This window comes from Oreochromis niloticus, linkage group LG19 (assembly GCF_001858045.2).
Source record: "Oreochromis niloticus isolate F11D_XX linkage group LG19, O_niloticus_UMD_NMBU, whole genome shotgun sequence".
NCBI lineage: Eukaryota > Metazoa > Chordata > Actinopteri > Cichliformes > Cichlidae > Oreochromis > Oreochromis niloticus.
In genome coordinates this window covers 20,273,984-20,290,690 of record NC_031983.2, presented here as the reverse complement: position 1 = coordinate 20,290,690, position 16,707 = coordinate 20,273,984, and the positions used below count along the sequence as shown (strand labels likewise).

The following is a 16,707-nucleotide window of genomic DNA, read 5'->3' as shown; positions in this document are numbered from 1 at the left end:
CGCCTAAAATATTTAAATATTAATTTTTATTAAGTGTCACGATAAGTTTTACTTTTAAAGTTGTGTAGAGATGCAAAAACCTTAAAGCTAGAAGAGCAAGATACTTTCGAGAGTCTAAATTTACCTTGCAGTCACGTGACACAGCAGTAGGCGTGTCTACGTGCAGGTTGTGTAAAATAGACAGGTGTCAGGACCTTGTACAAGATGCAGTCATGGCTTCAGGGTTTTGTGACACCTGCTCGCGGTTGTTGAAGGAATTTGCGGATCATTTGAGGAGCGCTTGGAGAGAGCTGGAGCTCAAGATAAAGGAAGCTTTCAGAGAGATTGGACGGTGCAACTGCTTTAGGATTTCATCCGAGAGAAGGAAGGCTTTTGATTTGCCTTCCTTACGCCTCAACTGTGGTAGGAAAATTGCAGCCATGCATATTTTTTTTTTATGGAAATCGCTGTAGAGGAACAAAAAGCGAGGCAGAGGGCCTCTGTGTTATTTAGAAAAATGAAAAGCATCAAAGTAAACGTTTAGACAACAACTTCTTTAAACTTTCATACTGCATGTGCTATTACTCTTCAAAGATGTACACAAGTTTATATGATCAATTCAATTAATCTCTTTCCCCCCTCCCAGACAACGAAACTCAACTTCTCAGCCAGGAAAGTCTGCAAACACTGAACAAACTTGCAACCTCAGAAAACACTGATCTACAAATGACTTCAGCCATGTATTATCTACACCTCAGTCATCATCGTGAGTAAAGATTTCACGTTTTTGTTTCATCTGACAGTATTCCTGATAGCAGTAACTTCCAGATGATCAGCTGTTGTTTGCACTTCAGGTTTCATCATAGGCCTCTATCAGTTACTGCAGAGATATTTTCTCTAACGGGTGTGACCAGTATGCAAATTTCCAACTGTATTTTTTTTTCCCCCAAGGCTGGCAGATAAAACGCCCACTTATGGACCCATGTGTTACAAAGAAGGAAGAATAAGAGGATTTTACTGTGAAATTCACAGTATGCTTTATTATAATCTGCCAACCAAGAGCCCAATGGTGCATATTAGCTGAGGCTTCTTCTTTCAGTACAGCATAGACAGTTTTCTGTAGTATATAAATGGGTGACCAGGTGTTTTGTGTATTGGTGGCAGTTGACAGATTGCTGTGTTTAGATGCTTGAGGTTATAGCACAACTTATGAGGGATATATCTTTTGAATTTATAATCAGCTACAAGTATGTAATTCAAATTTGTAACATTTAACTTCTGCAAGTAAGACTGACATACAACTACTATAAAATGGTCTCAACTCGAACATTGTTCATTCTGACAGCAAAAAATGTGACTTAAGTTTCAAAGTGTGTTACTTTTGCCTTCTTTGTGTGTTACAGTGAACTGTCCATTACCAGATGCCTTCATGGAGCCCATCATGGCTCTACTTTTATCATCTGATCTTGATGTTCAAAAGACTGTCTCTCTCGCCCTTGTAAATCTGTTAGTAAAGAATAATGGTAAGAGATAATAATAGTAAGATATTTACATTATTATAATTTTTTTTAATTAATCCAGAATTTTAGTGATTTTGATAGTATGATTCTAAAAGCTCGTGGTCTTTTGGAACAAATGGCTTATTTATGATTTGCCATCCATAAAATTTGATTTCAGTGTGTAAAGAATTGGTGATAGAAATGGGGATGCTGGTGCCCATAATTGAGTTGTTCCGGTCAGGTGATCCCACTGCTCAGTGTCACTCCTGTGCCTGTGTTGCCATGTTGGCCTCCTCAGGTTTGTACAGACCTTCATTTTTAAAGTATTTTTCGACACGGTTTAGAAAGTACAAACACTTAATTTTAAAAACTTATTATGTATTGCAAAATAAATGGCAGGACTTTGAGAATGGCTAGAGAACTGAAGACTTATGAGAAAAGTAGTTATTTTGTTCCATGTGCTTCTTGAAATGACCTCTCCTCTGTCTTGCTGAAATTCTGCTAATTTGTTTTGGGCCACTAGCACTCCAAAATTGTCCCTGCGTGCATAGTTGCTATTTCATCTTTCTTTCCAGAGTCAAATCGAGATTCTTTGATGGTCGATGGAATCATACCACTCTTGGCTTTAGCAAAATCTTTTGATCCAAAGGTCCAACGGAATGCAACTTGGGCTCTATTACACCTCACGCAGTCAGGTGGGACCATTTCATTTGAATGTCACTGTGCACTTACAGTTGTGGTTAGAAGTTTAGATACACTCATCATTGGTATCAATGCCATGGTAATTTAGGGATTACTTTGAACTGTTCTTTTTCTAGGAATGATTGTGCAGTAAACATATTTATTGAGTTTTAAAAAAACAAAACAAAACAAGAAGTCTGTGCACAGTTTTGAATTTATTTTGGATTTTGTCTAATCGACCCAGGGTCAAAAGTATAGATGCAGGCTCAGATATACACACATCCTTACATTAGTGGGGCTACTAATGTTTTGTTAAATTCCCTTTAGTAAGTTGCACCTCAACCAGATGTTTTTAGTAACCATAAACAAGCTTCTGCAATAATTCTAGATGAATATTTTACCAATTCTGCCAAGAGAGGTAGTTGAGTTTTTATTTGTTTGTTTGTTTTTGTTTTTAAATAGGGTTGAGGTTTGGGAATCCCACTCCAGAACCTTAATCTTAGCCTGCTTTATCCATTCCAAAAACCAGTTTTGATGTGTCTTTGAGATCATTGTCCCTTTGGAAGACCCAACTGACTCAAAGTTTCAATCATCTAGTTGTTAATTTTAGGTGAATTTGAAGGTATTCCTCCCTTCTTTAGTATTCCACCAACTTTGTGCAATGTACCAGTACCACTGGAAGCAAAACAGCCCCAGAGTATGATGATACCACCACCATGCTTGACAGTTCAGTTGATAGCCTCACCTTTATTGCTCTAAGCACACCTCTTGTCTTTGTGGTATTCTCTTTCTTGGTCAGCACCCTCTCAGCCCAACTGGTGTAAAACTTCATGTGAACAGTGATGCTGATGTTCCTACGGTTTTCAGACAGTCTTGAGCCTTGGTGGTTCCTGGGTTGCTGAATAAACATCCTAACCAATTTTTTCTCCTCTGAGGGTGATGGTTTAGGTCTTCTTTTTTTTTTTTCAGAGATGGGCAAAGTGGTGACAAATCCTAATAACTTGTACTTATGTACAGTTGTTTAAAGTAATGCTCTTTAAACCTGCAGTTGTTTAGAAGTGGTTCCAAGAGACCTTCCTAACTTGTGTAACAGTTCTTATTGTTTGTTCTTCACTGAGTTCCCTGGAGTTTCCATTGTTCTGAGTATTGGTCAATCCAACATGTGCTCTCAAACAAATGCTCCTTATGCAGGCATAAAGAAGAATTGTAGTCAATCATGATCACTAACAAGGAGTTAATTTGCCGTGGTGTTAGGCCTAGAAGCTTGTTCAATTCAATTCAATTTTATTTATATAGCGCCAAATCGCAACAGAAGTCGCCTCAAGGCGCTTTATATTGTACAGTAGATCGCACAATAATACATACAGAGAAAAACCCAACAATCATATGACCCCCTATGAGCAAGCACTTTGGCGACAGTGGGAAGGAAAAACTCCCTTTTAACAGGAAGAAACCTCCGGCAGAACCAGGCTCAGGGAGGGGCGGCCATCTGCTGCGACCGGTTGGGGTGAGAGAAGGAAAATAGGATAAAGACATGCTGTGGAAGAGAGACAGAGATTAATAACAGATATGATTCAATGCAGAGAGGTCTATTAACACATAGTGAGTGAGAAAGGTGACTGGAAAGGGAAAACTCAATGCATCATGGGAATCCCCGGCAGCCTACGTCTATTGCAGCATAACTAAGGGAGGATTCAGGGTCACCTGGTCCAGCCCTAACTATATGCTTTAGCAAAAAGGAAAGTTTTAAGCCTAATCTTGAAAGTAGAGATAGTGTCTGTCTCCCGAATCCAAACTGGAAGCTGGTTCCACAGAAGAGGGGCCTGAAAACTGAAGGCTCTGCCTCCCATTCTACTTTTAAATACTCTAGGAACAACAAGTAAGCCTGCACTGCAAGAGCAAAGTGCTCTAATAGGGTGATATGGTACTACAAGGTCATTAAGATAAGATGGGGCCTGATTATTTAAGACCTTGTATGTGAGGAGCAGGATTTTGAATTCAATTCTGGATTTAACAGGAAGCCAATGAAGGGAAGCCAAAACAGGAGAAATCTGCTCTCTCTTTCTAGTCCCTGTCAGTACTCTTGCTGCAGCATTTTGGATTAGCTGAAGACTTTTCAGGCAGTTTTTAGGACATCCTGATAATAATGAATTACAGTAGTCCAGCCTGGAAGTAATGAATGCATGAACTAGTTTTTCAGCATCAATCTGAGACAGGATATTTCTAATTTTAGAGATGTTGTGCAAATGGAAGAAAGCAGGCTTACATATTTGTTTAATATGTTCGTTGAAGGATATATCCTGGTCAAAAATGACTCCAAGGTTCCTCACAGCATTACTGGAGGCCAAGGTAATGCCATCCAGAGTAAGAATCTGCTTAGATACCATATTTCTAAGATTTTCAGGGCCGAGTACAATAACCTCAGTTTTATCTGAATTAAGAAGCAGAAAGTTAGCGGCCATCCAGGTGTTTATGTCTTTAAGACATTCCTGCAGTTTAACTAATTGGTGTGTGTTACCTGGCTTCATGGATAGATAGAGCTGCGTGTCATCTGCATAGCAGTGAAAATTTATGCTATGTCTTCTAATGATGCTGCCTAAGGGAAGCATGTATAATGTAAATAGAATTGGTCCTACCACTGAACCCTGTGGAACTCCATAATTGACCTTAGTGTGTGAAGAGGACTCTCCATTTACTTGAACAAATTGGAGTCTATTAGATAGATATGATACAAACCACTGCAGTGCAGTACCTGTAATACCTACAGCATGTTCTAATCGCTCTAATAGGATATTATGGTCAACAGTATCGAACGCAGCACTGAGGTCTAGCAGGACAAGCACAGAGATGAGTCCACTGTCAGAGGCCATAAGAAGATCATTTGTAACCTTCACTAAAGCTGTTTCTGTGCTGTGATGAGCTCTGAAACCTGACTGAAACTCTTCAAATAAACCATTCCTCTGCAGATGATCTGTTAGCTGTTTGACAACTACTACTTTCAAGGATTTTTGATATGAAAGGAAGGTTGGAGATTGGCCTATAATTAGCTAAGACTGCTGGGTCTAGAGATGGCTTTTTGAGTAAAGGTTTAACTACAGCCACCTTGAAGGCCTGTGGTACATAGCCGATTATTAGAGATAGGTTGATCATATTTAAGATTGAAGAATTAATTAATGGCAGGACTTCTTTGAGCAGTTTTGTAGGAATGGGGTCTAAAAGACACGTTGATGGTTTGGAGGAATTAATTATTGAAGTTAACTCAGAAAGATCAATTGGAGAAAAAGAGTCTAACTTAACGTCAATGGTACTAAAAGTAGCTGTAGATAAGATTACATCTGTGGGATGATTATTGGTAATTTTTTCTCTAATGATAAAAATTTTATTTGTGAAGAAGTTCATGAAGTCATTACTAGTTAGCGTTAAAGGGATTGTTGGCTCAGTAGAGCTCTGACTTTTTGTCAGCCTGGCTACAGTGCTGAAGAGAAACCTGGGGTTGTTCTTATTTTCTTCAATCAGTGATGAATAGTAAGATGTTCTGGCTTTGCGGAGGGCTTTCTTATAAAGCAGCAAACTATTTCTCCAGGCTAAATGATGATCCTCTAAATTTGTGACACGCCATTTCCTCTCCAGCTTACGAGTTATCTGCTTTAGGCTACGTGTTTGAGAATTATACCACGGAGTCAGGTACTTTGGATTTGAGGCCTTAGTTTTCACAGGAGCTACAGTATCCAGAGTCGTACGTAGTGAGGAGGTAAAATTATTAACAAGATAATCGACCTCTGTTGGAGTAGCGTTCAGATAGCTGCTCTGCTCTATGTTGGTACAGGGCATTGAAGATGATAACAGTGGGTGGATTATATTCTTAAACTTAGTTACAGCACTTTCAGAAAGACATCCACTGTGATAAAGTCTACTCTCCACTGCTGTGTAATCAATTATTGTAAATGTAAATGTTATCAGGAAATGATCAGACAGGAGAGGATTTTCAGGAAACACTGTTAAATGTTCAGTTTCTATGCCATATGTTAAAACAAGATCTAGAGTGTGATTAAAGTGGTGGGTGGGTTCTTTTACATTTTGAGAGAAGCCAATTGAGTCTAATAACAGATTAAATGCGATGTTGAGGCTGTCATTTTTAGCATCTACATGGATGTTAAAATCACCCACAATAATTATTTTATCTGAGCTGAGCACTAAATCAGATAAAAAGTCTGAGAAATCAGAGAGAAACTCTGTGTAAGGCCCAGGTGGACGATATATGATAACAAGTAAGACTGGTTTCTGAGTTTTACAGCTGGGGTGGACGAGGCTAAGCATCAGGCTTTCAAATGAATTAAAAGTCTGTCTTGGTCTTTCGTTAATTAATAGACTGGTGTGAAAAATTGCTGCCACACCGCCCCCTCGGTCTGTGCTTCGAAGTTTCTGGTAGTTAGAATGACTCGGGGGTGTTGATTCATTTAAACTAACATACTCATCCTGCTGCAACCAGGTTTCTGTAAGGCAGAGTAAATCGATTTGTTGATCAATTATTAAGTCATGTACTAACAGAGGCTTGGAGGAGAGAGACCTAATATTTAATAATCCACATTTCACTGTTTTACTCTTTGGTTCAGATGTGGATACTGTATTGTTCTTTCTTTTTGATTTTTTATGTTTAAATTGTTTATTGCTGGTTTTTAGTTTGTTTTTTGTCTGTTTGGGAGCTGACACAGTCTCAATGGAGATGGGTTTTTGGGGGGGTAGCAGGAGGAGAGAAGCTGCAGAGAGGCGTGTAAGACTGCAACTCTGCTTCCTGGTCCCAACTCTGGATAGTCATATTTTGGGAGGTTTAATAAATTGGTCCATATTTCTAGAAATGAGAGCTGCTCCATCCAAAGTGGGATGGATGCCGTCTCTCCTAACAAGACCAGGTTTCCTCCAGAAGGTTTGCCAATTATCTATGAAGCCCACATCGTTTCTGGGACACCACTCAGACAGCCAGCAATTTAAGGAGAACATGCGGCTAAACATGTCACTCCTGGTCTGATTGGGGAGGGGACCAGAGAAAATGGCTACTAAATGGCTACTGTTGATGGCTACTAAAACCATCTGGTCGATGTGTAACTTTGTAAGGGATATTTACCCATTAGTGGGGGTGTAATTATATATTCGAGCCTTTATCTATACATTTGTCTTGGTGTGGATTAGAGAACTGCACCCAATTTGTGTGGTTTTTTTGGGTTTTTTTTTTTTTTTTTTAAGTCATTAAAGAGGTATGCTGTACAGTCGTTCCACCCTGGAAAAGAACAGTTTAAAGAATTAAAAGGCCAAAATTCCCGTGACATCCATGCCGATGACGAGTGTATGTAAATTTTTAAGCGCAACTGTATTTTCCAGAAACTTCTCCATTTCTCCCAGTGTTACATTTCCTTTTTTTTTCTTTACTCTTCAGATTGGTCAACAAGGATGTTATGCCAAGCAGGAGCGATTCCTGTTTTGCTTCTTCTCCTACAGTCCTCAGATTCAGAGGTTCAGTTTTATAGCTGCACTGCTCTTTGCAACATTGCTGCTATCCAGGAGCATCACCCAAGATTGCTCAGAATTGGGGGTCACTATTTATCAAGGTCTCTTTTGACTCTTATGTCTTCACCTGTGAAAAAGGTAACTCTGAACACGAGTTAATTTAACTTAATTTAAAGAAAAAAATTTTTAAAGAGGAAAAAAACAACAACTTCCTTTTCAGAATTCAGCCCAAGCGTGCCGGTGCCTGCAGACTCTTTCAAAGAATGGTAATTATAAGAGTAAATCCAAAAAGGTATCATACCTCTGGCAGATGGTGTTTATTACTTTTATGTGTAGTTCTCATTCAGGACCAGCTGATGGAGCTTGACTGCGTGTTGCCTCTGAAGGCGCTGTTAAAAACCTCTACTTCAGTGTGGATTGAATCGGCCCTAACACTACTGTCTACACTGTCGGCACACCCGTCTAACACCGTATGTTAGCCTAAATAAATAATTAACAATAAAGCTGGGAGCAGTCCTGGTTTTATTATAAAACTGTTTAGTGGTTTTATATTTGCATTGTGCCAATATTTATTTAAATTTTACTTTAGTGGCATTCAGTGTCACCTAAAGTAATTGCAGTTTTTATTTAAATTCTAATATTGACAGTAGTTTTGTAATTTGATTCCAGGACATCCTGGTAAGTGAAGGACTATTGGAGGAAATTGGTCAGGTGCTTCATCATCCCAGATCAAACTCTGTTATAGTCACATACAGCTGCAAGATAATCACTGATCTGTGCACTTCCCACGTCGGTGAGCAGGTACTTGCAGACTACAATTCTTTTTTTTTTTTTTCCTACCTCTGCTTTATTGATTTGTCTGTGACTGATAAAGTTATCCTAAATCCAACCAATGTAATCTAGGCTGTGATGGAAAGTCTGTGCTTATCAGGACTCCTCTGTGCACTTGTATCTAACACCCTGTCAGATGAGACATTGCTTCATGTGACATCATGCTTGCATCACCTGATGGCCTGCGGTGAGAGATCTTGACTTGAAATGACTTATTTATTTTGAATGTTTGCAGTGGAAAACCTTTTAATAATCCATTACCATTACTCACTGTTTCAGATCTACTCCGGACAAAGTTGTCAGCAACCATAACATCAGAACAACTTTCAGGCTTAGTGAAGCTGTCAGAACAAATCAGAAATTCCCAGCTGGCGTACAACTCTGCAGCTATCATAAGCAAATTAGAAATGACTGGTAATGCAATGTGGCAAGAGAAAAGAATGCCTTCCTTTTGTGTTTTTACGCTGGATATATTAAATGCTTCTGTTTTCATTACAGAAGAGATGATCCGTTTGTTGAAGCCACACTACACTTCCATATCCAAGTACCTGTTGGGATTCCTCAAAAAGAAAGATGTTAAATTCCAGCAGCTTGGCATAGTTACCATATTTAACCTCAAGAAAGGTTTGCATTAATTGTGCATTTATTTAAGAACTGAAAATACTGATATCACTACATAAAATTGAAACAGTCTGTCACTGTAAGAGTTCAGAGTTTCTTCCTGTCTTCCTCTGCAGATGGAGACTTTTCATCTCTGTTGACTAACAGTGAGCTAAAGGTTCAGCTGTTGAAGGTGCATGCACAGACAGAGGAAACTAGACAGCTGCTTCAAATGATTCAGCCCCTTTCTCCATCTCCTGTCAACTCTTGACTTTCTCATTGACGTTACAAAGAGAAGCGCACAGACTTTGCATGAACGTAACCACGTTGCATGTAAAAGCTACATTTTTATATAATGTGATTTTTAGCCTTGGGTTTTAAAATGCTTGGTAGTTTTTATCTTTACAGTTTATTTATGTTTTCAGCTGGAAAAACAAGGCGGAGACGTGGCATAGTATTAACTTTAATCAAATATGGCATATAATAGGCTAACGTGATAGTCATAAGCAGTACTTGAACTATAAGATCAAATATTGCGGCTCAGATACATCTGGTTTTGTTTTATGCTTTTATATGAATAAACTCTTAAACTCTATGCATCAGACCTTGCTTGTAAAGTGATTATGCAATTTCAAACAAAGCAGTCAGTGCAAAAAAAAAAAAAAAAAAAAAATACACTGTGCATTGTATCCTCTAAATTGGCACAAATACACACACACACAAGAAAAATGAAGCACAGTCTTTGGAAACTATATTCCTTAGCAGCTTTGAATTACATGATTGCTGTACTTTACGAAATCCAAGGTTAAGGTACAGTGGGAATACAGGAAGTCATCTTTCGCTAACACATAAAACTCTTGTATTCTCAGAGCAAACTGCCACTTTTGCTATTCTAACTCCACAGTGACAAAACCGAGGAAGAAAAAGTGCAAGGGTGGCAAGAAATATCAGGAATAAGCAAAAAGCATACGGCATATTGTGACTGTTTAGAGTTCCTATTCCTAATATTTCAACAGAGACAACACTCTCCTTAACTGCGTTTGCCAGCACAGTCTACATCTACTGCTTTTTGGATAGTTATTATTAGATCAGAAAACTGCTGTACTGAAAAAGCTCATATGTGATTCGCTTTATGCTTGTGCCACTGGTTACACACGGAAAAGTGACCAAATGCTGACATCCTCATTGGGAGGCAAAGCTATAATTTTACATGCTCTTTCAAAGTGCCGAAGGGGAGCAAAATAGCTGTGCAGCAGTAATTCTTGTGTTTCACCGGTCTCCAACAAAGGCTTTGAAAGTCATCCTGCAGGCATTCAGATGACCTCTAAAAAAAGCAAAAGAAGACGATGAACGATAGATATTAAATCAAAAACGGCAAATAGAACATTTTGAAAGCAGCATTATGAGCATAGAACGCTTCACCATCAACCTGAATACGCTTTTTTCAAAGCTCACATAACTTTCCCCCATTTATAACTGAGTTTTTATGAGTTGGTTGCTACGGGCCTGCCTGCACAAATCACTGTGGATCATCAATCACAAGTGAGTGAGCCTGCATGTGTGGGTAGTACAGCCAAATGGGAATTAACATGGCAAATTATAACATGTAAATGAGTAACTGGTAACTTAAGGTGGGTGATTTTACAAACACACTCGCTGATTATTAGGCTGATGGTTGGTTTCGCTTTCCCACCCTGAGGAAAAGTGTTTTTAAATGATATGCTGGTTGTTTCTCACCTGCACGTTGGTGGGTCTGGATTTCCTCCAGGCCAGTGAGAGTTCTAAGAGACCTGCGTTCTTTGAAGGCCACAACAGGTAGCATATCCTCCTGACTGTTCAGCCCCAGCTGTGTGGTTTTATTTCCCACTGGCACCTTGGCTGTATCTTCTATCGTTCCATTGTGCACAGGCTGTGTGTTTTCCTTTGGCTGGGCTTCATTTGACATAATCCTCACTGGAACAGATTTCTGTGTTAAAAGACATTAATCATTTTAGTCAAGGACAAGTTGTGTGGCTTTTAGAAGTTGAGCTGATTGTTTAATAGCTGATGCAGAATGTGCGTCATGAGAGACTTGAGGCAGTATACTTTTTAAAAAACGAAACACTTAATCTCACCGTATCTGGAGAATCAGTCCTTCTGGTTCTCCGCATGATCTCCTCAAGTCGCTGGAAAAGAAAACAACATTCACTAAAATACTTTCACTCAGAGAATACATTCAGTGTCTTTCATAAAACAGATTTTTCGGCACACCCTGTTTCCATAATAAATGTAAAAATGCTGACAAGTTAAAGGTAAAATAGTAAAACATCCACTTTTAAAAATACTGCCTGTAATATATTTTTTGACAACCGTGGCGATGGCTACAAGCTAAAATGAGGCAACTTTTATTGCAGAGTCTCCTGATGTTCCAAGGAACAAGGGTACCGATTTTCAGCCTCGTCCCTTGTGTACAGAAATGTCTTCGGGCTCTGTAAAACTCTGAAAGATATTAGTGATCACAGTGGATGAAATCTCCAAATTATTTACAATTAAAAAGGTTATTCTTAAATGGCTGTCTTTCAGATTAATGAACCCCAGTGCAGCTTTATTTCTCAGTCTAAGTTTCTTGCTCTTTTTATACTCAATAATTTTTCTTCTTAACTTTATAAGTTGTATGATTTTGTTTTTTTGTTTTTTTAGCAATATACAACAGTGCCATTTTCAACATGTTGCAGGAATCAAGTTCAAACAATGAATGGAAACAATAAAATCTCAGTTTCAACTAAGTCTTTTAAATATTTTCAGTAACACAGTGTCCATTTTTCTCATGGTAACTTCCTTTTCTAAGTGGGCTGACAAACTGTCACCTTTTTCCTTGCTTGGCGCTCTGCTTCCTCTTTCTGTGCGAGCAGTTCCCGCTCTTGTTTCAACTGCTCTGCTCGTGCTTGCTCTTTGGCTAGTTCCTCCTCTCTCTGCACAGACAGGTAAAAAACACAAACCAAATTTATCTACGAATATAATGCACGATAACAAAAAACGTTTCTGTTTCCCACCTGTTTCTGCAAGAGGGCAGCTTCCCTCATAGCCTGAGCTCTCTCTTCCTCAGCTCGTCTCTGCTCTTCTTGCTCCCTTCTCCTCTTCTCCTCTATGAGACGCTGAGCCTCAGCTTGCTGTCGTGCCCGCTCCTCTGCCCTCCTGCACTCAAGTTCTTCACGGCTTCGCCTGGATGTTATTTGTAATGTTCTTAAAAGCTTGCTAATGAATATTGTTACCATATACTTGGATGTGCTTTTTTTTACCTTTCAGCCTCCTCCCTCTGTAAGCGCTCCTGCTCCTCTTTCTCCCGCTGTAGTCGGGCCTCTCTCCTCTTTTCAGCCAGGAGACGTGAGGCTTCCTCTGGGTCAGTAGTTCCAGCTGAAGGGCGGGACGTGACTTCAGGAGTCTGTGGAGCTGGACAAGGAGGCATTTTGGAGAGACCTAAAGAGAAATAATTTACACTTCACTATAAATATCCCAGAAACACATTGACACACTTTGTGCTAGATACATTTTTCTAGCTTACCTCCATCTCCTGCTGTTCTGTTTGACATCACTTTGTCTTTGTCAGGCAGGTTTGACCTTGGAGTCTCCTGTGGATTTTTACCCCTCAGTTTCTCTTGCTGAGATTCACCTGATGTCCTGACAGGCCTGGAGTTAGCAGGAGAGAGGGCAGAGTTGCAAACAGCAGCATCTTCCTCTGGGACTGATGGGAGCTCAGGCTGGAGCGGGGTTGGCTGTTTGATGACTGATCTTTGTGAGGTCCTTTAAGAGAAATTAAAAGGGAGCAGATGTAACATTTTGTTCACATTACTGCCACTCTGTCTCTGACGCACAGTTGTGGCACTTTACCTACCGTTCTGATGATGGAGAGGATGTTCTGCTCGGCATCACAGCTGATTTTACACAGACGCTGATGGTATTTGATTGAACGTTAGAGTCAGTACTTGAGGTCCTCTTAACAATGTCTTGCTGCTTTGCTACTTTTATCTAGATCAAAAGAAAATGTTGTTTCCAATTCAAAACTGCGACTGAAAAAAGAGACAGCTGGCTGATCGTAAAGATTTCTAATGAAAAGAAACAGCTACCTGTGCCACACTGATGCTTCTGTGCTGGCTGTTGCGAGAACCAGAGGAAGCAGATGGCCTGTTGTGGACTGAACCAGAGTGATGCTGGGGTTTGTGAGTGGTGGTGGTGGTGGTATTCATGGAGTGGAATGAAACTGCACGGCGACAAACATGGACAACTGAGCCAGTGTTTTGCGCCATAATTATGGCAAATTGGAGAGCAATGCACAAATGGTGGGAACAGTGAAAAGGATGGAAATATGAAGCAGTGTATCAGCAGAGAGAAAAGCAGCAGCGTTAGAGACCAGAGGGCCCTGAGAGATGTTAGTTGTTGTAGCAACAGAAGTTCCTTAATGTTAAATTAAAATAAGTACATTCTTCTGTTATGGGGGAGAGTACCTTGTTCTCCTGACTGACAACCAGCACTCTTGCTCCTGGCCAGATAAGAGCATGTGGGGGTAAGGAGACGACTGACCAGGTTCTTCTCCCATGTGGTCAGTGGCAAGCGATGTGGAACTAGTGTATTAATCAGTGTAAAGTTTTAAATGCAGCAAAAACAGAAGATAGGGGATGCCAAGAATTGTTGTGTTAAGATATCCTACAGAGACAACAGATACTGCAAGCAGGTTGTTATGAGTTTAGTAAGATTATGTTAGAAAAAAGAAATGAGAGAGAAAAGAAAGCACATTTGCCTAGCTTACCATTTTTAGTGAGCTTCCTTCCTCTTGCATTTTGACTGAGGTTCTGCTGGGCCTTTTGGCTCTTCTCTAGTGTCCTACGCACTGCAGATTCATATCGTTCCTTAATTCAGAAACACCTTTGAGTTAATTTTACTTATGCAAGTGGCAGAGCCGGAACAACTCATCAGCATTGCTAGAAATAAAATACTCGATATCCACCATCAAAACTCACTCTCTCCTCTTTGAGCCTCTGCTTCCGCTTCTCTTCCACAGCAGCACGCCTCCTCTCCTCTTTGAGCCTCTGCTCCAGGAGTTTCTTCTTGCGCTCCTGCAGTTGTTGTTCATAGTAAAGCCTAGCCCGCTGCTCCCGCTCTAACCTGTTCAGTTCCCGAGAGGCTAAGAATGAACAAAGCAAAATGTATGTAAATATTATTAGAAATTGAGGCCAGTGTACTTGCAAGGACATGTGAATATTACCATCATGTAGGGGCCCACATACCAATTAGCTTCTGGTGCTCTTCTCTTCTTTCTCGTGCGGCTTTCAGCCTCTCGTCAACATTTAGTCCATTACCTGCCAGGATGCCAGGATAAGATATAATAGCAATTTTACTTACAAAAGTAAAAAAAAACATGACCTAACATCCTAAAAATATGACAGCAGGGTCAGTGTGCTCTCACAAACCTGCAGCGGCCCGGGGAGTAACTGTGTTGCAGATGTTGACAGAACAGGTAGCTTTCTTCACTGTCGCTGAAATTGGTTTGTGATAAGAGCCATTTTCTTTCAGAGAGGAAAAAAAATTTATCTTATTCTGTGAAAAATTCTTTCATCAAGGCTTTATTTTTTAATAAAACTGATACTCATTACCCAGATACTTGGAATTGACTGCGTCTGTAAACAGACACAAGTTTATAAAGCTAAATTGTTTGAAGTGGCCCTTGGATACAAACTCCAATCAAATCAGCTTTTAAGAAGCTGTCCCGAACAGTGGTGGTTCAGGACTGTTTGGCCCCAGGGTCAGCTCCACATGAAAGAGCCTTTATAAATTGCCTACATATAAAAGGCTAGCACCTGATCAGTCCACATGAGTACAGCTGAATCAAACACTGTAAAAGGTTAAGATAGAGTGGCACATGCAAGACTGAAGAGTAATTAGTTTAAACAAGGTGTTTCTTTAGGGCTATACCGTATACTGGTGTCATTAGTTTATTTTGTAATATGTACAAACAGATGCCTCGTTATTTAGTTCACAGCAGTCATGTGCAAAGATTTCTTAAGAGGAGTGCTTAATCTATACGATCAACTAATAATCGATATGGTGAAATGATCCTGTGGTTCTAATCTACAATCTCTGATTCAATGAAAAGGCAGTTTTGATAAAATAATCATAGAAAGCACAGAAAAAGGCTACTAACCTTCTGTTTTTTCATATCTGTTTCTCTTCCTTTGGCTTTCGATGGTACGTGTAGAAAGAGGTCCCTGCGATGGAGGGATGACACACTGTTTCTTCTGCACAGCCATGCTATGTACTGAACCTGGCATACCAATGCTCTCCCTTAATACCCCCCTTTCCTTTCTCTCCTCCTCCTCCTCTTTTGAATTTCTATTTCAAGATGCCTCTGGGTCCTCGGTTAAGTGTGCTGTGCGTGGAACTGCCTCCTGCATCAGCTGCTTGTCCATCTGTGCCTCACAAATAAACAGGGAGAGGAGCAAGAATACAAAGCCTTTAGTTATACCATGTCCAATGGATTGGAAAATATTAAGGCAGGGTTGTTCACATTGAAAATTTCCTCCGGTCTCGTTCAGGGTTACGAAAGTCTGAAGAGATTCTGAGCCTCTGTGAGTCTCATCTATAAAAAGGCTACTCCCCCTTTAAAGATCTCACCCTTGTGAGCTGCTCTGCTTTACTTTCACATAATATAGCTGTGTCACTTTAATTCCCCCACCTCACTGCCTCTTTGCTGGATGGAAGCAGGCAAAGGGATGCAGCATTTCCTGGAGGCCGTAAAAAATTGAAGCAAACCTCGGAGCTTGCCATCATGCATAATTATTATTCCGTCACAGCTGCAATATCCAATGACATATATTGCCTGGACATTAACTCGTTGTGATGCAGTTAGTGTTCATAACAGATGAGGCGAAAATGGCCTCTTTTTCCCTATGATTCATCCTTGGTGAATAAAATAGTCTGACCACTAGATGGAGGGCTTTCTTTAAAGAAACAGCTTCAGATCTCCACCCAGATTTGACACATGTGACATTTTTATATTTTTACATGTGACATTTTTACTTAAGGGTTTGTTGTTATTAATTTATGTGCTTTACTACTTGGATTTGAAGCAGTACATTATAACTTAGCTGACCAGCAGTCCATGTGGTACACTTATTTTTGACCTTAACCTGTCATCTCAATTTTTCTTACAAAAGTTTAAAAGATAGCAGCACCATTCAATAACTTTCCAGTCTACTTAGAAATCAACTGAAAACAGAAAGTGTGTATATCTCACATGGATATTTAATTTAAGGCTACAACATGATTTAAATGCAAAGTTTGATACCAGAGTGGTATTTTCCTGTTAGCTTACTTTCTTCATGAAGCTAATGAAGCTAAATTATCAGCTGAACTTTTTCTAAAAAGTATAAAAAGTTTAGCTTTTTATAATATAATTAGCAAATATCTACTGATAAATAGATAGTTTTGAGAGAAAAGAAAACATTTTATAGGCATCTTACATACAACTGTTAGCATTAGATTTAGCTAAAACAAAGTCTATACTGTCTCTGAGTAAACTTAGAATGATCCAATCAGGAACCAGAAAAGAACTGTGCTGGTGCAGTTTGACAGTTTGAGTTGA

General features: G+C 39.6%; 2 protein-coding genes across 8 annotated transcripts; one reads left to right on the top strand and one right to left on the bottom strand.

Annotated features, from left to right (window-relative positions):
* The first annotated feature begins 137 nt into the window (after positions 1 to 137).
* On the top strand, positions 138 to 9,694 carry LOC102078694 (vacuolar protein 8). 2 transcript variants are annotated; one of them, XM_005477325.4, is made up of 13 exons: positions 138 to 402; positions 626 to 745; positions 1,383 to 1,502; positions 1,657 to 1,776; positions 2,054 to 2,173; positions 7,591 to 7,799; positions 7,882 to 7,927; positions 7,998 to 8,131; positions 8,331 to 8,462; positions 8,565 to 8,679; positions 8,772 to 8,906; positions 8,991 to 9,116; positions 9,230 to 9,694. In XM_005477325.4, exons 1-13 carry the CDS (start codon positions 213 to 215, stop codon positions 9,361 to 9,363), a joined length of 1,701 nt encoding a protein of 566 aa, XP_005477382.1. In that variant the 5' UTR covers positions 138 to 212; the 3' UTR covers positions 9,364 to 9,694. The 2 variants fall into 2 exon arrangements, with proteins under 2 accessions (XP_005477382.1, XP_005477383.1); XM_005477326.4 differs by lacking the exon at positions 138 to 402 and adding an exon at positions 931 to 1,048.
* On the bottom strand, positions 9,538 to 15,870 carry map7a (microtubule-associated protein 7a). 6 transcript variants are annotated; one of them, XM_025901121.1, is made up of 15 exons: positions 15,268 to 15,870; positions 14,537 to 14,632; positions 14,354 to 14,425; positions 14,087 to 14,250; positions 13,876 to 13,975; positions 13,574 to 13,690; positions 13,196 to 13,353; positions 12,964 to 13,097; positions 12,634 to 12,872; positions 12,371 to 12,521; positions 12,125 to 12,293; positions 11,939 to 12,043; positions 11,207 to 11,257; positions 10,830 to 11,058; positions 9,538 to 10,416 (listed from the first exon to the last, which is right to left on the bottom strand). In XM_025901121.1, the coding sequence occupies exons 1-15, from the start codon at positions 15,392 to 15,394 to the stop codon at positions 10,406 to 10,408; spliced, it is 1,923 nt and encodes a 640-aa protein (XP_025756906.1). In that variant the 5' UTR covers positions 15,395 to 15,870; the 3' UTR covers positions 9,538 to 10,405. The 6 variants fall into 6 exon arrangements, with proteins under 6 accessions (XP_025756906.1, XP_005477386.1, XP_019204719.1 ...); XM_005477329.4 differs by having other exon boundaries at positions 12,371 to 12,548; positions 13,196 to 13,329; positions 15,268 to 15,868; XM_019349174.2 differs by having other exon boundaries at positions 12,371 to 12,548; positions 15,268 to 15,866.
* Positions 15,871 to 16,707: the final 837 nt, after the last annotated feature.